Below are 22,975 nucleotides of genomic sequence, written 5' to 3' on the forward strand. Positions count from 1 at the left end.
CCGGGAGTCTGGCGTAGCCTCTGCGGTTCCAGGCTCCTCCTCCTAGACTCCGCCCCGCCGGCTGTCTGTCAAACCGGTCTGGCCCCGCCCTCCTCTCGTCGTTCTCTCGCTCTCCTCAGCGCGGCCCGTTGTTATGACGACACGGTCGTAAATCCGCCATCTTCCTGCGGCGCGTTGCGACATGGAGGGCGCGATGGCAGTGCGGGTGACGGCCGCGCATACGGCAGAAGCCCGGGCCGAAGCCGGGCGGGAGGCGGGCGAGGGCGGGGTCGCGGCGGCGGCGGCGGCGTCCTTGGCCCCTGGCGGCTTCCTAGGCCTCCCGGCGCCCTTTAGCGAGGAAGGTAACAGGGCCTGACGGGGCCTGACGGGGTCGGGCGCGGCCGGGATGTGGACGACTCAGTCCTGGCTGGAGGAGGCCCGGATGGCCTGAGCTGCGGACGCGACAGGCGGTCCCAGACCCCGGTTCCTTGCGGACCTCCCGGGTCCCCAAGGGAGTCCTGCGTAGCCCTCCACGAGCCCCCCAGGCTTCCTCAGACCCTCAGGCCTCTCCTGCGGGCGCCTCTCACCCCGCGGGCCTCGGTGCCCACTCACGGATATTCACAGGTGGCCAGGCCTCTGGGGCTGCCCGTGGAGGCCTCTGCCATTGCCTCCGCGGCCAGCCTTGCCCCTCAGGCTCGCGGTCCGGCCCTGCTCTCCTCTGGGCCCTCTTCCATGGCACCTGACGGGCCTCTAGAGCCCTGGCTGGGGTGGGGCTGGAGGCTGCCGGGGGCGGGGCTCCGGGGGTCCCGGCTCCGAGCTCGCCCCTGGGCGGCAGCAGGGCCCAGTGGCGCGGAGCCGGTGCTCTGCAACCAGCCTGCGAGCTCCGGCCCGGATCTGCTGCTCTCTGGCTGGTTGACCCTGGGCGGGTGAGCTTCCCTTTCCCTACAGAATGGGGAGGGGGCTGCTGCTGCTAATAACGTGTTAAGCACTTACCCTGCATTGGGCGCTTTCATCTTAAAACCAACTCTGGAGGCTCCTACTGTTGTTGTTGAGGTCCAAAGATGTCAAAGCGGACGGGTCACCCAGGGAGTAAGTAGCAAGACTGTGTGACTCCTCTGCCAGGTCCCCTAACTTGGGCTGTGCTGCCTCCCAGGGCTGTGGTGACAAGGAAGATAGAGCAACGTGGGGACCCGCTGAGCCAGCACACCCAGGGTTGGCCCACAGGTGCCCTGATAGCTTTTCAGACAGGAGTGTCTCTGTTCTCAGCTCTCCAGCTTGGCCCGAGAGGAGGGGGCTGGCTGGTGATATTGGGGTGGTGGTCTCTCTCCCCACAGAACTCCTATTCTCAGTACATTGTTTTCTTCACTCCTTCTAATTCCAGCTGGGGGAGGGGGGACTATTAGGGGCAGTGCTGACCCGGAGGGGGATCTCTTTTTCGATTGCTGTGACCCGCTGGGCTTGCCCCCAGCCCTGTCCGTGTTGTGTGGCACGGCCGGTCCCCTTCTGCGTTGGGTGATGCTGAGTCAGACCTGGCCTGCCAGGTGGGACGGTTAAGAGGGTGGTGGGCATCTCAGTGCTTGGCTCATAACTGTGAGCCATCTGGAGGGGACTGTGGTCTTCTGTGGGCCACTCATGGCTGTGGTTTAGGCTTTCCTTTGCTCATTAGTTCAGAAGACATTGACTGGGCTCCTTCTCTGTGCCAGCCCTGCGTTTGATTTTGATGTGGGACCGCATGTGAGGTGGTGGGAACTGGTGAACTTTTATGGATACACAAGGGACATCCCCCCCCCATCCCATTGTGCAAATGGCAGGCCATCCAGAGTAGACCCTCAGGTTCAGCCCCTGGTCCTAACACTCACCAGCGGGGTGGCCTTGAATCTCAAGTCATTTTTCTGGAATGAGAATAGTCATCTTTATTTCCCCAGGGTGCTGGCTGGACTCAGTGACATCCCCAGTGAGGTGTCTGGCACCCAGTAGGGACTCAGTGAGTGGGAAGTCTCTTCCATAGGACCTGGGGCAGCCACTGGCTGGTCAGCCTACATGGTGAGGGGCTCAGGTGTGATGTTCCTGGGGGTTGGAGCCCCTCTGGGAAGTTTCCCCCCGAGTGTCTTCAGGAGAACAAGGACCTATTCAGAAACAATGAAGCAGCAAGTCAGTGGGGAAAGAGGGTTATGGGTCAGGGTGTGCTGCCTCTTTTGCATTTGCCGAGGGCCGGCCTCTCAGCCAGAGCCCTGTGGGCATCAGTGCACTGATGCCCGCTGCACTGTACACCGTAAAATGCGTTGGCCCATGTTACAGACAAGCAGATGGACCCGGACATGGTGACCGAGGTGCTGGAGGGCATATGGATAGCCCAACAGTCTTAATCCCCCACTCCCCCAGACTGGCATGGGCAGACCCCCCACCTCCTAGCTGCCCCTGAGCCTCTGTTCCCTCATCTCTGAAGTGGGGGCTTGGGATACACAACCTCAGTGGGTCTCTGCAGCCTACCTGTATGGACGGGGCCACTGCCTGCTGGGTGCTGCCCTCCCTGCTGTGGGTGCCTCTCTGCAGACCTCCGGAGGATGGGGGCTGGCACCCCGGGCCTCCATGGGAGGCTGGGGCAGGTGCCTCTGCTGCAGATGACACCAGGGCCTGGAGGCCTCCCAGTGACCACAGGTTCTTTGCAGATGAGGACGACGTGCACAGATGTGGCCGCTGCCAGACGGAGTTCACTGCCTTGGAAGACTTTGTTCAACACAAGCTCCAGAAGGTGTGCCAGCGGGCCACCCAGGAGGCCTCGCCCGCAGCCCCTGCTGCTGGTGCGCTGCTGGGCCAGGAGGTGAGCCCCCACTCCCGCCCTGCACATACCCGTGCATGTGTGTGCTGCCCCCCGGGGCTCCCCTGACAGCCGGTGGGGCGGTGAGTGCAGCTGGGTTGGGGGGGGCTGCCATCTGGTGGTGGATGAGGGAGGGTTTGGGCCCGGCCCCCAAGAGCTGGGCAGTGCTCCTGGGTGACCCAGCCTTCTCCCTGGCCTCGGGCTGGAGCCTGCGCAGTTGAGGTCCCTCCTTTCTTGGAACCTCAGGGCCTGTCTTGCCTCAGGGCTTGTCTCCTGCCGTGTACACACAGTTCCTCAGGATCCCACAAACGGTGGCTCTGGGGGGTCCTGCCACCTTGTCATGGAAGTGGCTGACTTTGTGGCATTGTGTGCATGCTTGGGCTATACACGTGGTCTCGTTAAGGGACAGAGCACCCTCACGGGGTGGCACTTTCATCATCCTCATTGTGTAGACTTGGGAAAGGGGCTGCCTCAGGTCATCACAGGGAGTGGTCCAGAAGTCACACGGCTCACACCTGTCTCACTCTGACTCTTTCCTCCAGGAAGACCCCCAGTCACACATACCTGGGACTCTTTCCCTTGCTCCCCTGGCTGGGGATGGTGGGGTCACCTCCCCCTGGAGCCCTTCTCCACAAGGGTGCTCAGTGCTCTGCGTTTGGCTCATGGTGGCCAGAGGCGTTTGAGTGATGGTGCTGACCCCTTAGGCCTGGAGTGGAGGGACCAGGCGGGAGTCAGGCTCAGAGCAGGGACAAGAGAGATGCTGGAGGAGATGAGAGGCCCTGCCACAGCCTTTCTGCAGGGACATAAACCCAAGCCTTCCTCTCCAAGCCAGGGGTGCTCTGGAGCCCCACAGCTGAGTCCTGTGTATCCCCTGTCCCCCCTCAATAGGTGGTGCCAGCGGTGGCAAGCCCGGAGGAGCCCATCACTGTGGCCCACATCGTGGTGGAGGCGGCCGCTTTGACAACAGACATGAGCCACGCACCTGACATCGTCGGTAAGCCAGCAAGGTCCCCCGTGGCTGTCCTCATGTCGCTCTCCACACAGCTGTTGCTGACCTGTCAGCGGTCTGTGATCAGCACTGGAGGCTGGGGACCCTTGCCACCCTGTCTCTCTGCTCGCCTGAGAGCAGGGCCTGGCTGAGGAGGGCCGAGCCCCAGGCAGTGGGCCCTGCCGGGAGAGGGGAGGCGTGCGGCCTACACTCAGAGTCCTCGCTGGGTTTTCTGCTGCTGCTGCCCCAGACTGTTTTTTCCCGGGTACTTCTGGAACCTTCGCTATTTTTCTACCACCCCCGGTCCTGCTCCCTAACCCGTGGTTGGCTCTGATGGGTCAGGTTGGGGGAGCTCGGGATGCACTTGCTGCTCCAGCTCTGTCCTGACCTGCTGTCTGACCTTGGCAGTCCCCTCCCGTGTGGGGGTGGCGACGCGTGCCCTGATGCACACCTGGCTTTTATGAGCGTGCGGAGCCAGTCAGCCTCCTTGTGGCTCTTTTTAAGTTCAGGTGCTCTACTGAGGTAGGAGAGGGATGTTGACAGGTCTGGACCGGGAAGGGGACCCTTCAAAGGGCAGCCAGGGGCTGGGCGTGTCCCTGCAGGGAGGGAGGCCGGGGAGGCCGTGGTCAGTCCCTGGCGCTCTGCGGGGCAGGAGTCTTGGCAGGTGTGTGAGTGGGCGGCCTGACAGGTGCAGGTTTGGGCAACAGGAGGAACTCGGCCTCACGAAGCCCTGGGGACAGCTGGGGCAGGAAGAGAGACGGAGGAGACCTCAGGGCGGGGAATGTCAGAGTAGGCCTTTCTGCTGAAGTCCCGCCTCAGGGAGGCAGCAGGACACCTGTCCCGGTCTCGGTGCTGTCTGACATTCCTGTGGACGGGGACGTTGGCCTGTGCTGCTCGGGGACAGGAATGTTGTCATGGCAGAGGTGGGGCTGCGCTCTGGCCCCGGCATGGCATGAGTGGTGTCATATAGGAAACAGGTTCCCTGGGCTCGGGTGGAACCCGCAAGTTCCGGACCCCTGGCCAGCCGGGTCCCTTCACAGCACCCCAGCCTCCAGCCGGCCCACACCTTCTGCTCAGTGGCTCTGCCCTGAGCTTGGGGGGCTCCTCTCTGGCACCTCCTGCCTCTCTTGCCCCCTTGGGTGCCCCAGATGTCCCCTTGATGTCAGCTGCTCATTGGTCCAGGTCAGCTAGAGTCTGAAACAGTCAGTTGCTGGCATCTCAGGACTGGGGGCATCTTAGTCCTTGCCGGGCCGGGGGCCTCAGGGGGTGGGGGCTGTGGAGGGGTGCCTGTACCAGGCCCTCCTGCCTCTTCCCTGCAGACAAACTTGCATTTCCTCTCTGGACTTGGGCAGCCACGTTCCTTCTTCCTTGACCCCTCCATCCACTGCCTGTTGCGCCACGCTCTGTCTCAAGTCCTTGTTTGGCAGAAGCCCAGGTCCTTTCAGAAGTTTGCTTCTGGGGCGGAGGAGAGATAGAGCATCGGGTGCGTCAGCCAGGGCACGGGCGAGAGATGCCCCTAATTATTTCTGAGTCACGGGGCTTCCATTCTGTTTGGGAGAGCGGCTCGTCCAAACACCGCCCGCCCGACGGAGATGGTTCCTAAGGGTGGCTTTACAGCCGGTCCCCACACGTCATTTTTAGGAGCAGAAATTGTGAAGCGTGTTTACAGCTTAGCTTTGCACGTTGTCAACATCTCTTCATCACCCGTGAGAGGCGCCAAAGCCTGGCCTCCTCCCTCAGGCAGTCCCAGGTGTCTAGGAGCGCTCGCGCCCCCAGACGTGTCCCCGGCCCTCCCGGCCTCCAGCCACAGCGGGCGATCCCCGGGGGCAGTGAGCAGGGGAGACGGCTCACCCCCATCTCCAGGCTGGCACTCACTTGTCCCCGGGCGTAGCAGGACCCCTGCCCACATCTAGTCCCGTGCCCCTAGACTTAGGAGGGGGCACCATTGCTCATGCTGGGGCTTCTCGCTGCAACCGCTCCGGGGTCCTGGAGTCACGCCGGCGGTTCTGCAGACTCAGACGAGGCGCCTCTGGCTGGCAGGACAGGTGTCAGGCCCCGGGGCCAGAGGGTGGTCGGGACAGCTGCACTGCCTCCTCCCGGCCCGCCTGGCAGTGTTCCCAGCGAGGGATCCGAGGTGGCTCGGGCTGACCAGCCTCTCCTCAGGCGGCGGACACATCAAAGAGGTCATCGTGGCTGCCGAGGCAGAGCCGGGGGACGGCGAGATGGCAGAAGCCCCGGGCAGCCCTGGCCGTCGGGGGCCTGTGCTCGGCGGGGAGGGCGAGCAGGCGCCGGTGAAGCTGCTGGTGAATGAGGACGGCCGCTACGTGTGTGTGCTGTGCCACAAGACCTTCAAGACGGTGGGCCCCGGGGCTGTGTGCGGGCGGGCCGCCTCCCCCTCCTGCCCCAGCGGCGCCTGAGCCCCACTGTCCCCTCCCCCCCAGGGCAGCATCCTCAAGGCCCACATGGTGACCCACAGTAGCCGCAAGGACCACGAGTGCAAGCTGTGCGGGGCCTCCTTCCGGACCAAGGGCTCACTCATCCGGCACCACCGGCGGCACACGGGTGAGCCAGGCGGGGACCTGGGGCCGTGAGGCTGTGGCTCTGGGCCCGCCGGCCCTGCCTGGAGCCGACTCAGTTCTCTCCACAGATGAGCGCCCCTATAAGTGTGCCAAGTGTGGGAAGAGCTTCCGGGAGTCGGGTGCACTGACCCGGCACCTCAAGTCTCTCACCCCGTGCACAGAGAAAATCCGCTTCAGCATGAGCAAGGATGTGCTTGTCGGCAAGGAGGACGCGCCCGCAGCCCAGCGAGGTAGGGACCCCCTGCCCTGACCCTGGGCGCTGGCCTGGGGGCCACCCTGCTGGGCGGGCTTTTTCAAAGTTCTTTGGCTTCTGCCTTGAAGGGTCTGGCTCCTCCACCATGGGGACGGTCCCATCTTCATCAGTGTCGGGAGAACCTATGGAGACCTCGCCTGTGATTCATCTGGTGACAGATGCCAAGGGCACGGTCATCCATGAAGTCCACGTCCAGATGCAAGAGCTGCCCCTGGGCATGAAAGGCCTGGCTGCAGAGGTGCGGGCCAGCCCGGGGAGTGGCCTCTGTCTGCCCACTGCCAGGCTCTGTTCTGGTGACTGGCTCCAGTGGGAACAGGACCGACCCGGCCTGCCTTCCTCGTGCTCAGTCTGGAGGCGGGACCCCAGTGGCCAGAGGACAGCGAGGGGCAAGGGACAGGAAGAGTGAGGGTGGGGAGCGCGGGCTGTGGGGCTCCTTGAAGCGCTCTTCTGGGTACGCACAGTTTCCCCTGGGCCCCGCAGGGTCTGTCCTGTGCAGTGGCTACAAGTGGGGACCGTGTGCCCACAGCCCCCGGGCCCCGAGGAGCTGCCCTGTTCCAGCGAGAGTGGCCGTGAGAACCTGCTGCAGCAGGCCATGCAGAACTCGGGCATTGTCCTTGAGCGTGTCACGGGAGAGGAGGGGGCCCTGGAGCCAGCCCCTCCCGCCGCACCCAGTCCCCAGACCCTGGGAGATGGTGCCCCAGAGCTGCCACTGCTGGAGGTGGAGCCCGTGGAGACAGTAGGTGCCTGCGCTGCCGGCGTACTTCGGGGGGTGCTGGACCCCGGCTACAAGGTCACCGGCCCAGCCAGCGGCCGCCTCCCTGCTGTGTTCCCTGTGGTGGAAAAATCGAGCCCCTTCTGCAGGGACTTTGGTCCCTGTTCGCTGCCTTCCTGGGGCTCATGATGGAGCTTGTGGGACGGGGGTGGGGGTTGCCATGGGTCTGTTCTCCTCGGTACTGCTGGGGTCCCACCCACAGTGGGTGCTGGAAGCGTGCTGTGGCCACCCCCCACCCCCAGCAGGTGGCCAGTGGGGCTTCCACTGTGCCCAGGACCCACCCGTGCCCTCAGTGCAGTGAGACCTTCCCGACGGCGGCCACCCTGGAAGCCCACAAAAGGGGCCATGCAGGTGGGTGTCGGGGTGGGGGATGGGGGTGGCAGGGGTGCGGCACTGGCGGCAGATGGGCCTTGGGTGTATAGTGGGAGGCAAGGTTGGTCCCTGGGCGGTCAGCAGGCAGGGGGCCCTCGAGGGGCAGCCCTGGCCTGACCTCGCCTGCAACCCCAGGGCCAAGGCCATTCACGTGCGTGCAGTGCGGCAAGGCCTTCCCCAAGGCCTACCTGCTCAAGAAGCACCAGGAGGTCCACGTGCGCGAGCGCCGCTTCCGCTGTGGAGACTGTGGGAAGCTCTACAAGACCATCGCCCATGTCCGTGGCCACCGGCGTGTCCACTCCGACGAGCGGCCCTACCCGTGTCCCGAGTGTGGCAAGTGCTACAAGACCAAGGTGGGACCCTGGCACCTGACCCCCGTGATCCGTGGGCTTCCCTGTCCTGGGCCAGATCCCAGCGCCCCCTTCCCCAGGCAGCCCCTCGCCCCTCCCGCCCGGCCCGGGCCCTTTCCCTCAGCCCGTGGCGGGGGTGGGAGAGCCGCATACTGAGCCGCGGCCGAGGCCAGGTGGGTGCTGACGGTGGGGCCCCACAGAACGCCCAGCAGGTGCACTTCCGGACGCACCTGGAGGAGAAGCCGCACGTGTGCCCATTCTGCAGCAGAGGCTTCCGGGAGAAGGGCTCCCTGGTGCGGCACGTGCGGCACCACACGGGGGAGAAGCCGTTCAAGTGTTACAGGTGTGGCCGCGGCTTCGCGGAGCACGGCACGCTCAACCGGCACCTGCGCACCAAAGGTCAGGGCCGCTGGCAGCGGCGGCGGGGGGTGGTGGTGGGGGTGGCCGGGAGGGCCACAGCGCTGCTGACCAAGCCCCCCGCCTCCAGGGGGCTGCCTGCTGGAGGTGGAGGAGCTGCTGGTGTCCGAGGAGAGCCCCACGGCAGCCGCCACCGTGCTCGCCGAGGACCCGCACACAGTGCTGGTGGAGTTCTCGTCCGTGGTGGCGGACACCCAGGAGTACATCATCGAGGTGGGTATGGGGCCGCTGGGGTGGGGCTGGGGCTCGGAGCTGCCAGGCTGACCTCTGTCCCCCGTCCAGACCGCTGCGGATGACGCAGAGACCCACGAAGCCGCGGAGATCATCGAGGGCACCCAGACGGAGGTGGGGGCCAGGGGAAGGGCCGGAGGGGGTGGCCTGGCGCCTGCCCCACAGCCACCTGCTGAGCCACCTGCCGCCGCAGGTGGACAGCCACATCATGAAGGTGGTGCAGCAAATCGTGCACCAGGCCAGCGCCGGGCACCAGATCATCGTGCAGAATGTGACCATGGACCAGGAGGCAGGGTTGGGCCCAGAGGCGGCTGCGGCCGACACCATCACCATCGCTACACCCGAGAGCCTGACAGAGCAGGTGGCCATGACGCTGGCCTCGGCCATCAGCGAGGGCACTGTGCTCACGGCCCGTGCGGGCGCCACTGGCGCCGAGCAGGCCACCGTGACTATGGTTTCGTCAGAGGACATTGAGATCCTGGAGCACGCGGGCGAGCTGGTCATCGCGTCACCGGAGGGCCAGCTCGAGGTCCAAACAGTTATCGTCTAGCACGGCGGCCCGCAGGCTCCTGAGCCGGGGCAGGGGCAAGGAGCCACAGAAGAGGGGGCATAGAATTCAGGTGTTCAGAGCGGGCGTGGGAGTGTAAATAGTTTTTTGTTGCTTTACAATAAAACACGAAAACCTGCCACTTGTGATGCCATTGCCCAGGCAGCTTCCCTTGGGGGCCCCCGCCTGCCCTCCCCCTGCAGACTCAGGCGCCTGGCCACCCCTCCCAGGGCTGGCACTGGAGCTAGGGCGCCGCGGGGTGCGTGGGTGTCCCTGGCATGTGGACGGGCAGCCTGCTGCCGCCGCCCTGCCCAGCTGGAGTCATGACCCTGTCTTCCGCAGCCCCGTGGAGGTGGGTGGAAGGGGGTGCTGCTTCACAGCCTGCAACCATGGGGCTGTTTGGGGGGGGTGCACGGGCAGGGGACCAGGCTGGGAGGCCCGGGAGCCATGACATTTTATCCAGAGGTGACAACGAAGAAGCAGCAGGAGACCCACCAGGAAGGTCTTTAATGAATGGACTGCCTGCCTTCTCTCAGGGGGCACCCCTGAGGGAGAGAGATTCTGGGTGACCTAGTTGGGGGCGGGGGGTGCGTGGACAAGAACAAGGGCTGGACCTTGGGTGGCCGGCCCTCTCGTCCAGTCCGGACACAGTTTCGCAGAGGCGGCAGGGCCATCAGGGTCCTGCTTCTGACGGTCTTCGTGCCAGCGCAGCTCAGGGTGGATCCCCTGCCACCTTGCCCCCAGGGCTCTCCCCGGGAACTGGAACCAGCAGTTCCAGCATCCATCTCTGCAGAGGGGGTGGGGCCAGAGCAGTCTAGCCCCTCCCTGGACAAGGGCCTCAAATACCCGCCTGGGCCCTGGCCTACAATCCCTGCCCGACCAAACCTGAGGCATCGGTCTCCTGCCCCAGACACACCCCCAGCCTGGATCTCCGACCTTGATCCTGAACTTGATCCTGAGCCTCAAATACCACCCCATCCACATCCCAGGTGAGTCTGGGGACTGGGCTGACCAGGAGCCTGGATGGGGGTGGGATCTCTCTATTGGGGCCTCCGTCTCCCCAAGGAGTAGAATGGCCGTGGTAAACCTAGCACACCCCTAGGGAGAGGTGGAGAGGCAGGAGAAGGATCCTCCTTGGACCTCTGAATCACAGGTCCTTGCCGGTCCCCCAGGCCTGGGGCACAGAAGGGTAGTTCGGTGTGTCTGACTCCAGGTCCACGCTCAGGAGCGCGTCTGTCCCTCCCAGTCCACCTGCTCTCCGCGATGGGTGGGCCCCAGGTCCTACTGGCCGCGCTCTGGGCCCTGGGGGCCACAGGGGCCGCCGCGCTGCGCATCGGAGCTTTCAACATCCAGAGCTTTGGTGACAGCAAAGTGACGGACCTGGCCTGCGGCACCATCATTGCACAAGTGAGGCCAGGGACCGGGGGTGGGGCCGCAGCTGGGCCTCCGGGGAGAATCCACCGCGCGCGACCCCGCACCTGCCCGTCCCTCCCCCAGATCCTAGCTGGCTATGACATCACGCTGGTGCAGGAGGTGCGAGACCCAGACCTGAGCGCCGTGTCCGCTCTCATGGAGCAGATCAACAGGTGTGGGAAGGAGGGGCGGGTGGAGAGTGCCCAGCGTTCGGAGTCCAGGCCCGGATCTGGGGCTGGCCCTGTGCCTTGACCCCGCGCCTGGCCCGTGTCTCTGCAGCGTGTCCAAGCACAAGTACAGCTTCGTGAGCAGCGAGCCCCTGGGTCGGGACCAGTACAAGGAAATGTACCTGTTTGTTTACAGGTGAGGGGCGGGGCCCAGGCACGCGGGGCGGGAGGGGCCGGCTCGACGCGCCCACCCGCCTCCTTCCCCCAGGAAGGACGCGGTGTCGGTCGTGGACACGTACCAGTACCCGGACCCGGAGGACGCCTTCAGCCGTGAACCGTTCGTGGTCAAGTTCTCTGCCCCCGGCTCGGGTGAGGCCCCCTCCTCCCCGGGAAACCCCGCCCCCGCCGCCCCCGCCCCCCGGCCCCGCCTCTGACCCGTGCCTCCCGCAGCTGCCGGGGAGTTGGTGCTCATCCCGCTGCACGCGGCGCCGCATCGGGCCGTGGCGGAGATCGATGCTCTCTACGACGTGTACCTGGACGTGATCGACAAATGGGGCACGGACGTAAGGCCCGCCCCCGCCCCTGTGCGCACCAGCGGGGCGGGGAGGGTGCGCGTGTGCGGGAGGGGGCTGCGCGGGGAGGGTGCGGGGCGCGCGTGGGCTCAACCCTGGCTCCGCGGTCCCCGCAGGACTTACTGTTCCTGGGCGACTTCAACGCCGACTGCAACTACGTGCGGGAGCGCGACTGGCCGTCCGTCCGCCTGCGCAGCAGCGAGGTCTTCAAGTGGCTCATCCCCGACAGCGCCGACACCACCGTGGGCAACTCGGACTGCGCCTACGACCGGATCGTGGCGTGCGGCGCCCGCCTGCGCAGGAGCCTCAAGCCCCAGTCGGCCGCCGTGCACAACTTCCAGGAGGAGTTCGGCCTGGACCAGACTCAGGTGAGCGCTGGGGGTGGGGTGGAGGGGCAGGAGGGCGGGTGCCTGGCGGAGGGCAGGGGCGCGCCCCTCCCTGCACCAGCGCCCCAGAATACAGAGCCCTTAAGAGGCTCAGTTCTGGCTGAAGGGACCGTCTGGGATGGCAGAAGATGCCCTTGCCTCTTCTCGGGGGAGTGGGGGGGGATCTCCAGTCTGGGCCCCAGCCCACCTGCGGCAGCACAGTGGGCTCCACCCCTGGCCAGCATGGGGGTGTGGGCAGTGGAGGCGGTGAGGGGGGCGCTCATTTTCCTAGGTGGGGCCGGAGGGAGGGCAGGCTGCCCAGCAGGGGGCTCAGGCTCCGCCTCCTCTCCAGGCCCTCGCTATCAGTGACCATTTTCCTGTGGAGGTGACTCTGAAGTCACACTGAAAACCCTCAAGGCCTGGTCCGGGAAGCGGCCTCCAGACTCAGGCCAGAACAGCCCTGCAGGACTCCTTAGGGGAGCTGGCCAGCCTCCTGCAAGGCCGAGGGCAGAGCTGGCTAGACGAGCGGCTAGGAAACATCACAGGACCACGCAGTCTGTTTGCCCATCTGTGAAATGGGCTCCTCCGTCTACCTCCCAGGCTTGTGAGGAGTGGCCTGCAGAGCGCTGGGCACAGGGCAGTGCTCAATAAACTCGAGCCGGCGCTTAGCCAGGACCGCGTGCTGGTCGGCTTCAAGGCCTCCGTGTCCTTTCTTAGGACTCGAACCCTCTGAAGCCCAAACTTTGGTTCCACAGCCCAGTGGGCCCTGGGTCCCTGCCCCTATGGGACAGGGCCGGCCTGGCCTGGCCATTTCACTCCCTGCTGGGAACGGGTGACCCCCAGACCAGGCTGGCTCCGACACGCCCGTCGCTTCCTCTCATCGCAGTGACCACAAATGCTTCCAAACATCGGCTGAGGGGACTTGGGGTAAACACACAGCCACAGTATTGACGTGCAAGGCCGACCTCCCAGCCCCTGGTGTCCCTCCCGCCCCCCAATCCCGGGGGCCTGCAGACTTGCAGACACCTGCACATGAGGGGTCCTGTGCAGTAACGCAGGAACAGGCAGTCAGGAGCCCCCGGCGAGTAGGCAGCCCTGCGACATGCAGGGAGCCCTTCAGTGGTGAGCAGGCTGGACTCCTCACGCAGCCCAGGCAGGGGCCACCCACACACCCCACGTGGATGCAGAGCCCCTTCATGGGGCCAGCCTGGGTAGGGTCCTTCTCGGGAGCCCGGGGCTGGCCAAGGGCTTGTCAGGGAGAACCGTGGCCAGTACCCCGGGAAGCCCGTCGCCTGGGGACTGGGTATGTGCAGAACTAGGGGACAGGGGCCCAGGGAGGCTTCTGGTTTTGGAAACAACTCCTCTTGGTGGTGGGTCTGGGAAGTGGCCTGAACTGTATGGAGGAAAAACCTTTAAGAGTCTGGACAAATCTGGTGTGATCTTTCCACAGACAGACTGCGGGTCCTGCAGCACAGACAGACTCCCTAAGTCTACCTTCCCTGCCCCTCACCACACCCCCTCCCCCTAGTCTCTGGACCACTGTGTTCCCTCCGCCTCAATGGGCAGATGTGGCGGCCAAAGGGCTTTCCTCTGGGGGGGTCCTCTGGGGGTCACCGGCCTAGGGGTGCGCCCCCAGCAGTCAGGCATTTGGGTAGCCAAGGATGGGATCACGCAAGGACTTTGCTCCCACTTCTGCTCTGGCAAAGGGGACACTCAGCGGTGATTGTCACCGAGGTCCAGAATGGCCCGGCCTGCCGGTTCAGGATTCCCAAACTGAGGCCCTGCCCACCTGCCAGGCAGAAAAGGTGCTTGTGGGGGGCAGTGCGCCCTTGGGACCCTGGCTACAGGGAACAGGGCCTACTGAGATGATCCGCAAACGAAGCTGGCAGCACGTTTACACTGGAAAACAGCTTGTTTAAAACCGCTCGGAATCCAAGGGCCCCGAGGGCCCCGGGGGCGCATCCGGCCACAAGCCCCGGGCAGGCAGCCCCGCCCTTAGCTTTTCTTCTGTTTGAGCTTCTCTAAGTAGATGCGCAGGGCCTTCTGGATGGCGTCTCTGGAGATGAAGCGGACGAAGTTCTCGATGTCCGCGTCGCGCTCCTTGAGCAGGCGGTCGGCTGTGGGCTTGCGCATCAGGCTCTTGGTCAGCTGCCGGGCGTGGCCTACGGGGAAAGGGCCCGAACGTGAAGGCGCCCTCCCACACGCCGCCCCACTCCCCTTTCCCAGAGCGCCCAGCAGAGGCAAGGCGAGCACCAGCCGCTCCCCACCTCCCCGTCAGAAGCACAGGGGGTGACCCTGTGGAAACCGCCGCTTACCCCGTGGTGCTCACCGCCCCCCGTAACACAGGGGTACCTTCCACATCACTAAGTACTCGTTCTCCCCACGGTTGGGTCAGCGAGCCTGGCCCCCCACAGGGAGCTAAGAATGGTTTTTACACGGTTTTGGGATTGAAAAAAGGACGTTTTGTGGCACGTAAAAATGATACGCACTTTAAGCATCAGCGGCCTGTTTCATTGCAAACAGACGCGCTTGCTGGGTCACAAACTCTTTGGATGCCCTTGGGTTCCAGCATCACGGTATGGCTGTGACCGAGGGACCCACAGGGCCAGCCATCTCACCCGTGGTCTCCATCAGAGCGGATACAACCAGCCTGGTTCCTACCGACAGACACGCGGCCCGTCTCCGACAGCCTGTGCAGCGGGTTGGAGGGCAAACCTAACCAGTGCCCTAGAGTCTGTGCACGGGACCTTATTTGGAAAAGGGTTTCTGTGGATGAAGTCAGGGTGGGCCCCACATCCAGCAACAGTGTCCTGACCAGAGAGGGGAAGAGGGGAGACCGGAGACACAGACATGCGGGGAGGCCACGTGGAGGGAAAGCGACAGGCCGAGGAGAGTGTGGAGCCGCCAGTCTGGATGCGGTGGGAAGGAGCCTTCCCTACAGCCCTACCGCCCTGCCCGAACCTGGATTTTAGACTCCTGGCCTGCAGACTTGGAGGGAATGCACCACGGGGTTCTACGCGCCTCCCCACTCCCCCGCGTTGCCCACCGTGTGCTGATTTGATGCAGTGGCCGCAGGGCTAAGTTGGTCTGCGTCACAGACGCACGCTTCTGACGTGCACACGACCCCCTTCCAGCAGAAGCCCCTGCTCTCACCAGGAGCCCCAGGCTGGGGGGCTGCTGGCTTTGCCCGCCCGCCCGCCAAACAGCCCCTCCCTGAGCTCCTCACCGGGGACGGCCAGCCACTGGGACAGCACCGACCGCGCCACGCTCTGCACCTGGTCTTCGGGCACAACCTGGTCCACCATGCCCACCTGGAGTGCCTCCGTGGGCGGGAAGAGCAGGCCCAGCTGCAGGGCACGCTCCGCGGTGCGGTGCCCGACAGTGTTCACCAGCGTGTCTTTAAACCTGCAACACATCCGCTTGCTGGGGGCTCCCAGGGGCCGGGCTGGGCCCTGTGCTAGGGCAGTGCGGGCGCAGCCTCCAGCCTTACCAGAAGGGGGCGATGATGCCCAGCAGAGTCTCGTTCAGCCCGATGGCGTACTTGGGGTTGTCAGCCAGGACCCGGTAGTCAGAGGAGAGGGCCAACAGGCAGCCCCCAGCGGGGCTGACTCCCTGTGGAAGAAGAGACGCCACCTGGCTGTGCGTGCTGTCCCCGTTGCGGGGTGTGGGGGTGTCCCGGAGAGGCAGGTCCCAGGGAAGATCCACCCCCCAACCCCCCAGCCCACAGCGCTGTGCCCACAACGGCTGGGCTGGGCGGGCACGATGGGCCCTCGGGCTTGGCCAGCGGCTCTTGGGGCCAGAGAATCACGCTGCCCAGAACCCTCCTATCAGGGTTGCAAGCCGCCTTTATTTTCACGGCTTTTTTTTTTTTTTTTAAAGACTTTATTTATTTATTTGACAGACAGAGATCACAAGCAGGCAGAGAGGCAGGCAGAGAGAGAGAGAGAGGAAAGCAGGCTCCCTGCTGAGCAGAGAGCCCGATGCGGGGCTCGATCCCAGGACCCTGAGATCATGACCTGAGCCGAAGGCAGAGGCTTTAACCCACTGAGCCACCCAGGCGCCCTATTTTCACGGCTTTTGCTGGGATGCCAAAACACTGACAAGTACTTAGCCGAAGCGGCCATGACATGTCCCGCCACACAGGACCCATCTCCATCCCCAGCAGGACGTCCCAGGAACCCCAGACTTCCACTGCCCTCATCTCACGCACCCCACGGCCTCAGAGACAGCGAGCTGCTGCCCGTTGTCCTGCACCCTGTGGAGTCTCCAGCTCGCCAACCTTCCCGTTCGCCAGCTCAGATCCTTCTGCACCTAACTGGACCCCCGTGTTGTCAGGCTCGCGGCTTTCTGAGCCTGAGCAGCCCCTGCCCTCCCCAGGCCAGGCCAAAGCCGTGTTTCCAAAGATGAATCTGATCCCGTCCTTGTGCCCCTGCCCTTGTCACCTGGTCATGCTGACCTGTGCGCCTCGGAGGGTCTCCCCCAGCCCCTGGTTAGTGAGCGAGGTGGCCAGGGCGCGGGGACACTCACGTTGATAGCCGAGATCACCACCAGATGGGACAGGTAGAACCGCAGCCACAGCTCCTGCACCGCCTTCCAGTACTCAGCGTAGTGCGTGGGGTCCCTCCCGCACATCTCCGTCAGGTCCAGGCCGGCGGAGAAGATGCCGGGGCAGTCCTGGGGGCAAAGGAGCCAGGGGACCTGTCAGAGTCCATCCCCTGCCAGCAGCAGGTCCCCAGGGCCCACAGGCACTCCAGAGGCGGTGGGGCCGAGGTTGTGTTCCCCGGGGTGGCGAGCTGGGGCCTCAGGGCCCATGTTCTGATGGCCCCCAAGGTCGAGCCAGCTACAGATGGCAAGGCAGGCCGGGAGGGGCTGCTGTGACAACACAGCAAGGCAGGGAAGGGACCACGATGAACCAGGAAGCCAGACCTCTGCCCTGGGCTGTCACACAAGACAAATGCTGGGGAGTGGCCGAGAAGGCGTGGGTCCTGTGCAGCTGCCCCGGTGGTGACAAAACCCCTGGAGCAGGGAGGAAAGCAAACGTGCACCAGCAGACGCAGCTGGGATAGGGGACGGCGGTGGTGCTTTCCAGCAAAGACCTGTTGGCCCAGAAGGCTGGGCGGGGGGAGGGAGTAGGGTGACTGAGCAGTCATCACGGGAAAAGCGCACTTGTGGGGCTCCCCCAAGTGGAGTCACAATGTCCCTGAACAAGAACGAGACGCTCCCGTGGCCGTGGCCGGAGCTGGGGGGTCTAGGGGCCGGCATGCCCTGTCCCTGCTCCATGAATGGGCCAACGGCCACGTGTCTGTCTCCATGGAGTCAGGGGACAGGTGGAGTACGGGAGAGTCACAGGCACCGTCCCCGCATCCTCGTGCCAAGCGACAGGAGCAGGCTGCGTGTAGGGTGCTGGATGAGATTCCTTGTAGCCCCTGTGCCGCCCCTGGAAGCCACCCTCTCGGGTCCCCGGCTTATGTTTCGCCGCGGCCTGGCAAGGCCACACAGGTGTGGCTGCCTCTTTCGGACGTCCCTGCGCTGGGTCCTGCCCTGCCGAGGTCCCCGCCATAGCCCTGTGTCCCTGGCACGGCCTAGCCCCACGGAAGCCGGCCCACATCCTCGCGCTCGGGGAAAGTGAAGGTGAAGAGCGCCACTGCGGCCGCGACACAAGGCACCGTCGTCCTAGCGGGGGACGCGCTCTGCACCCTGACCATGACGGTGAGACTTCGGAGACTCCGCCAACAGTCTCCGGTGGGCCCAACCGTGTCTTGGAAAAAGACGTAGACCCGACTTTACCCCCAGGACCTACGAACGTGACTGTCTTCGGAAACAGGGTCTTGGCCGCTGTGATCAACAGGCAGTCACAGGAGAGCAGGGGTCCTTCTAAGGGGAGGGACATTTGGACAGAGAGACACAGGGCAGGAGAGGCGGGAGGACAGGAGTCCCGGGACCCCCCAGCAGCTGGAGGAAGCGAAGAGGGAGCCCCAGGAGAGAATGCGCCACTGGGACTGTGCACCCAAGCCTGCGGCCCGCAGTTCCGCGTCCCCATAACCCCGCAGCAGCAGGCCTGTCGCAGGCCACCGCCTGTCGCGGGCCCACGGGACAGGCCCCTGCTCAGGACTCAGTGGACACACAGCCTAGAGCACAACGCTGACCCATTTGCGGGCAGAACACGTGGGCTCCCGAGGGACGCAGGCCGGCACCATTCCCCACCCCCACTAGCTTGGCACCACCGTGAAGCCGGGGAAGCAGAGGGACAGATGCCTGTCTCTGCGGCACTCTCGGCCTCAGGGCACGAGAGAAAAAGCAGCACGCTCTCAAACTACACCCTAAATGGAACATTTCCAGAAATCATCTGGAGCACAACGTTCCCAGGCACGTACAACGTGTCCAGGCGGGTCCACCGCAGCCGTCCCAGGCATCCCCGCTGGGAACCAGCACGGAGGAGCCCTCTCCTCCGCAGGCCAAGGCTCGGCAAACCCTGGCCCCTGGCTCCCAGCGGCGGTGCGCATCGACGCGCGAGCCCCACCCGTTCAGAGCGGCGACCGCTCCGGGCCACACCTGGCACAACCCCAGGGTTTAAGGGAAGCAGATGCACACCCGAGGACGCTCCCAGCCTTGGCTGCAGAAGCCGGGACCACCTGCCTTTCACAACGGCAGAGCCGAGACCGTCTCCCGGGGCTGTGTGACAGGGAGGCGCTTCTACTGGGGGACACGCACGTGCTGAGCAGCCGGCGCCCAAGCTTGGAGCCCGAACTCGGGCAGCTAATGAGAACCCACCGACGTGAGGATGATGGCGTGGAAGGCCTTGTCGCTCTCCAGCTTCTCCAGGCCGATGAGCAGCTCGGTCAGGAACTCCAGGCTGAGGCTGTTCACGGGCGGGTTCCTCATCTTCATCACAGCGAACCCTAGTGTGAACGCGAAGGGGGCAGAGCTCACGCCAGTCCCAGAGGAGCACACCCATTCAGCCTGCACCCTCGGCCTGGCCACGGCCAGGTCCACCCAATAGAGTTTCACCATTTAAAAGCGGACCACTCGGGTCGTTAGCGACCGGCAGTGCCGCACGACCACCACCATCTAGCTGCAGAGTGGGTCTATCCAGAAGAGAGGACACTGCGCCCATCAGTGGTCACCGACCCCGCCCCGCCCAGCTCCTTGCAGCCGATGGTTTCTGTGCCTACGGACTCATCTGTCCTGGCCATCTCCTAGGAAGGGAAGCGTCCAATCTGTGAGCTCTCCTGTCTGGCTGCTTTCCCAGAGCACCGTGCTCTCAAGGCTGACCCGAGCCGCAGCGTGGCGACCCCACTCTGTGCATCCACGCATGGGCGGAGGGACACGTGGCTTGGTTCTGCCTTTTGGCTCTTGGGAACCACGCTGCTGTGAATGTTTGTGCACCAAGCTCTGCTCATCCTTTCCTGCCAGGTGCAAGTGCTCCATCCCTGGGAGGAGCAAACGGCCTGAGTTTCTTGGCGGGGAGGTGAGTGAGCAAACTCTCAGACCGGGTGTGCAAGGAGAACTCGCTCAGGGTGCTCTCGTTCATGCTTGTTTACAGTCAGAGGCCACAAACATGGGTGGCCAGATGTGGAGCTGTCCCCGGTGCTCACTCGTCCACCGGTGGCTGCTGGCTCCGCTGGCTGGGCCCCTGCGTGCTCACTGCCTGCCCGACGACAGACCCCATGGGCCACAGAAAGGCCACCACCGTTCACTCCTGACTGACGACTAAGTCCTGGAGGCAAATGGGCTCCCTGGAGGCGTCTGATGAGGAGTACTTCTTACTAACTTCTGTACACACCGGTGTGACCGGAGGAAGCAGCAATCGGTGTGCCCAGAAGCAAGTTTCTGAACTGGGCTCAGAGCAGTTTCTGAGGCTCACTGGGTTTTTTCTTTCTGGAGAGTGCAGGAGTGTGGGCGGTGGGGGGAAGATGAGGGGGTGGGGAGGTGTGCGCATTCACAGCGTCTGGAGAAGACAAATCGGACTTCTCCATGCCTCCCTGGACAAGACAAACTGAAAAGCAGAGGAGGAGGGCCCGGAACACTGGGCCTGCTTCCAACAAGCTCCCTGGCTGAGCGAGGCCAGACTCCTACTGTGCTTCAAAGCTCCCATCCAGGGAGTGAATCGCAGGCACCTGCGGCGGTCACTGCCCTCATGACCTCCGGGCCCAGCACCCAGGCTCTCCCCCCACCCGCTGCCCCACACACTGCTGTCCCCATGGTTACAGCTACGTCCTCCTGCCAGGTGTGCGTTTAAGACTCACAGTAACACTGTGGACAGAGCTTGGCTTGAGACCCTTCCCCACTAGAGCGTCTGGTCCCGTCGCCCTCTCCTTCCTCCTGCTCTGGCGTCTGGGGTCATCTTTTCATTCGCTGTCTCTGGGTTTGCTGACCACACCCAACAGGAAAGGGCAGAGGGAGAGACTCTGTGCCCAGCATGGAGCCCAGTGCGGAGTGAGTCTGAGATCAGGGCCGGTGCTGAAATCCAGAGTTGGGCGCTTAACCACCAGGGCCTCTGGGGCATCCTGAGGGTGAGTGGGTTTCCATAGGGCCTGCTCTAGCAGAATCGAGGCCACAGAGGAAAGGTAAATAGGCCAAAGATGAACATGCGTTAAGGAAGAGGAATTTGGGTGAACCTGGCTGTCCCAGGGTACGCCCCTGAGCCGGGGCAGAGAGAGGGGCTGAGGCTGCAACTGGCGGCCGCCCCAGCCCCCAGCACCAGGCCTCTGCAAAAGCCTGAGGCCTTAAGCCCGGCCGGCGCGCCCTAACCATGCCCATCTCCGAGGACAGGCCTTTTCACGTCCCAACGTGGGAGCCTTCTTACTTAGAGGAAACCTAAGTTTCTCTCTGAACGGTGCTTTTTCTACCTTCTCTGTCCCCGCTGCAGGTGTAAGAGCTGCTCTGATGGGAGCCAGGGGTGGGTGAACAGGGACTGCACTGTGGCCCCGCTTTCTTTAGTAAAACGGCTGTTAGGCTCTGTGCCATGGTGAGGGTTAAGGAAAAAACACTAAAATATTTTATTCCAAAATACTTCCAATTCTTTTTCTTTTTTTTCTTTTTTTAGATCTTATTTGACACAGAGAAAGGGAGCATGAGCTGGGGGAGGGGCAGAGGGAGAAGCAGGCTCCCAAGGAGCCTGGAGGCTTACCTGGGGAACCCATTCCAGACGCTGGGATCACCGGCGGAGCGGAAGGCAGATGCTGAACCTGGGCCACCCAGGCGGCCTCTAGTTTCCAATTCAATAGTTTAGATAGAGGGCACAGCCGTCAAACTTCACTAACTCAAGCCTTTTAAACTGCACAGTGACTTGGCGGGGGGCGCTCAGTCCGCGAGCGCAGGACTCTAGCTTCCGCTCAGCTCATGTGTCCCGGGGTCCAGCTCAGCTGGGAGTCGTCTTGGGATTCGCGCCCCCCGCCCCCCGCACGTGCACACGCCCTAACTAAAATGGACAAAAACGGGGGGGAAGCCGTACGTAAACCACCTACACTGAGGTCCCTCAAGATCCGAATGCAACAGAAATGTGCTCAGCACCGGGTTGTATCGTGGCCCGTGGGCGTCCAGAGGCCCCCGGGAGCCCGGGAAGCCGCGGGAGGCTGCGCCGCGCTGGCCCGGACCTGCGGCCCCGGGCGCGCTTACCTGCCGCCGGGTCAGGCTCCACCAGCACCCGCGGGCTCCCGAAGCACCGCACGCCGTCCCCGCCGCCGGCCGCCGGCCCCGTCCGCCCGGGGGCCGTCCCGGGGACACGCACCCCTGCGAACGACAGCGTGAGGCCTGTTAGCCTCGCCGCCCTCTGGCCGCGACCCGCACCGCCGAACCCCGGGCCTCCTCCCTGTCCCCGAGCCCCTCCCCCGCCCACGACCCCCCGCTCCCCCCGGCCGCCCCCCTGTCACGCACAGGGTCGCAGCAGGGAACGCGTCAGGACGCGCATTCCCACCGCCAGCGCCATCTTGACCTGCCGGGTTGGGGTCGCAGCCCGCCCGGGTCCACGCCTAGCCCCGCCCTTGCGGCCCGCCCCTCCCAGGAGCCCTGCGCCCGCAGCCCCGCCCCACTCGGCTCGCAGGACGCCAAGGTCGCAACCGCCCCACTTGGCTCCCAGGATGTCAAGGTCGCAACGCTCCTCTGAGCCCATGGTCCGGAAGCGGGTGTGGGCCAGGCTATTCCCCACACTGGCCGGTGGACCCGGTGCTGCGCCTCAGTGGCACATGGGGAAGTGAGCTCACTTCCTGGGCTGTCGGGGCCAAGATCAAGTCCGTGGGGCAGCACTGCTGAGACCGCGGCTGGCCGCCCGGAGTCCCCGAGGTTTGTGAGTTTAGGCAGCGACAAGGGGCTTTGGGGAAGTCCCAGCTACTGAGCAGCAAAGGCAACCAGATGACACCAAGGCTGTTGTTGGGGCTCTAAGCCGCGGGGCTTCCGGGGGCTGCCTCAAGTACTTGGGGAGGGGGCACAGTCATCAAGCTGGTGGTCCAGGCAGGCATAGGGGACTAAGAGCTGCCCATCCACCTCCCTCTTCCGAAGCTGGGCAGCAGGTGCCCACACGCTCCTGGCCGGACTGCAGTGCCCTCCCCGCCACAGGAGAGCAAAGGAAACAAGATGTTTATTTGCTCCATCCTTCAAGGAGGCCCTGGCAGGGTCCCAAGAAACACAGGTGGCCCCTGGCCTGGTGGCAGGATGAGCTGGGAGGAGCAGGCGGCCTGTGTGCTACCTCACAGGACACGGCCTTGCTCCGACCATCCAGTCTGCACAGAGTGACTGAGACTTCAGTTTTTAACATCTGAAGAGTTTCCGCATCGTCCCTGAAAGAACAGAGGCGTGGCTGAGTGGCGGCACACCGGTCCGCGTGTCCGTTCCACAGAGCTCGGAGCTCCTGGGAGCACACAGGCGACGAACTCTCGTGCTCCGTGTCTCCTGCGGCAGTGGCCCGGCGCCCCACACAGCTGGCCTGCCCAGCCTGGAGGTGTGACCCTGGAACCAAACTCGAACGTAGTCATGTGTTGTCACTCGCCTGCAGCTCAAGCTGTCTCTGCAGCCAAGGATGAAAGAGGTGGTGAAGCCAGGACTCCTCCGAACTCTAATCCTGTTTATTCAACACAATCCCTTCACTCTACACAACAAAGTACAAACACAACAGCGCCTAAAATGCTACAAGTTACAAAACTCGAAACAACAAATT

At 64.2% G+C, this 22,975-nt stretch overlaps 3 protein-coding genes across 5 annotated transcripts; 2 read left to right on the forward strand and 1 right to left on the reverse strand.

Annotated features, from left to right (window-relative positions):
* Positions 1 to 112: 112 nt before the first annotated feature.
* E4F1 (E4F transcription factor 1) lies at positions 113 to 9,448 on the forward strand. 3 transcript variants are annotated; one of them, XM_032845926.1, is made up of 14 exons: positions 113 to 341; positions 2,649 to 2,800; positions 3,686 to 3,791; positions 5,949 to 6,142; positions 6,227 to 6,347; positions 6,433 to 6,594; positions 6,686 to 6,855; positions 7,144 to 7,353; positions 7,632 to 7,740; positions 7,897 to 8,114; positions 8,312 to 8,510; positions 8,599 to 8,689; positions 8,811 to 8,873; positions 8,953 to 8,971. In XM_032845926.1, the coding sequence occupies exons 1-14, from the start codon at positions 182 to 184 to the stop codon at positions 8,969 to 8,971; spliced, it is 1,974 nt and encodes a 657-aa protein (XP_032701817.1). In that variant the 5' UTR covers positions 113 to 181. The 3 variants fall into 3 exon arrangements, with proteins under 3 accessions (XP_032701817.1, XP_032701814.1, XP_032701816.1); XM_032845923.1 differs by having other exon boundaries at positions 120 to 341; positions 8,599 to 8,741; positions 8,953 to 9,448; XM_032845925.1 differs by having other exon boundaries at positions 120 to 341; positions 7,635 to 7,740; positions 8,599 to 8,741; positions 8,953 to 9,448.
* Positions 9,449 to 10,391: 943 nt separating this feature from the next.
* DNASE1L2 (deoxyribonuclease 1 like 2) lies at positions 10,392 to 12,320 on the forward strand. The gene is made up of 7 exons (XM_032846076.1): positions 10,392 to 10,713; positions 10,804 to 10,892; positions 10,999 to 11,082; positions 11,155 to 11,255; positions 11,337 to 11,449; positions 11,575 to 11,826; positions 12,176 to 12,320. Exons 1-7 carry the CDS (start codon positions 10,570 to 10,572, stop codon positions 12,227 to 12,229), a joined length of 837 nt encoding a protein of 278 aa, XP_032701967.1. The 5' UTR covers positions 10,392 to 10,569; the 3' UTR covers positions 12,230 to 12,320.
* Positions 12,321 to 13,781: 1,461 nt separating this feature from the next.
* ECI1 (enoyl-CoA delta isomerase 1) lies at positions 13,782 to 21,766 on the reverse strand. Its single transcript, XM_032846075.1, has 7 exons — positions 21,700 to 21,766; positions 21,442 to 21,555; positions 18,595 to 18,722; positions 16,351 to 16,497; positions 15,314 to 15,435; positions 15,050 to 15,228; positions 13,782 to 13,985 (listed from the first exon to the last, which is right to left on the reverse strand). The coding sequence occupies exons 1-7, from the start codon at positions 21,749 to 21,751 to the stop codon at positions 13,819 to 13,821; spliced, it is 909 nt and encodes a 302-aa protein (XP_032701966.1). The 5' UTR covers positions 21,752 to 21,766; the 3' UTR covers positions 13,782 to 13,818.
* Positions 21,767 to 22,975: the final 1,209 nt, after the last annotated feature.

The sequence above is a fragment of the Lontra canadensis genome, unplaced genomic scaffold (genome assembly GCF_010015895.1).
Source record: "Lontra canadensis isolate GAN:19392208 unplaced genomic scaffold, GSC_riverotter_1.0 scaffold171, whole genome shotgun sequence".
In the NCBI taxonomy this organism is placed as follows: domain Eukaryota; kingdom Metazoa; phylum Chordata; class Mammalia; order Carnivora; family Mustelidae; genus Lontra; species Lontra canadensis.

What these genes read in the sequence shown, in the direction of transcription:
- E4F1 (XM_032845923.1), top strand. Translation starts at nt 182, where the DNA reads ATGGAGGGCGCGATGGCAGTGCGGGTGACGGCCGCGCATACGGCAGAA. An exon ending in CCCAGGAGTACATCATCGAG is followed by an intron (nt 8,742 to 8,810) that starts GTGGGTATGGGG and finishes TCCCCCGTCCAG; the next exon opens with ACCGCTGCGGATGACGCAGA. An exon ending in TCGAGGGCACCCAGACGGAG is followed by an intron (nt 8,874 to 8,952) that starts GTGGGGGCCAGG and finishes CTGCCGCCGCAG; the next exon opens with GTGGACAGCCACATCATGAA.
- DNASE1L2 (XM_032846076.1), top strand. Translation starts at nt 10,570, where the DNA reads ATGGGTGGGCCCCAGGTCCTACTGGCCGCGCTCTGGGCCCTGGGGGCC. An exon ending in GTTCTCTGCCCCCGGCTCGG is followed by an intron (nt 11,256 to 11,336) that starts GTGAGGCCCCCT and finishes TGCCTCCCGCAG; the next exon opens with CTGCCGGGGAGTTGGTGCTC. An exon ending in TCGGCCTGGACCAGACTCAG is followed by an intron (nt 11,827 to 12,175) that starts GTGAGCGCTGGG and finishes CCTCCTCTCCAG; the next exon opens with GCCCTCGCTATCAGTGACCA.
- ECI1 (XM_032846075.1), bottom strand. Translation starts at nt 21,751, where the DNA reads ATGGCGCTGGCGGTGGGAATGCGCGTCCTGACGCGTTCCCTGCTGCGA. An exon ending in ACGCCATCATCCTCACGTCG is followed by an intron (nt 16,498 to 18,594) that starts GTGGGTTCTCAT and finishes CTTTGCCCCCAG; the next exon opens with GACTGCCCCGGCATCTTCTC. An exon ending in TGGTGATCTCGGCTATCAAC is followed by an intron (nt 15,436 to 16,350) that starts GTGAGTGTCCCC and finishes CTTCTTCCACAG; the next exon opens with GGAGTCAGCCCCGCTGGGGG.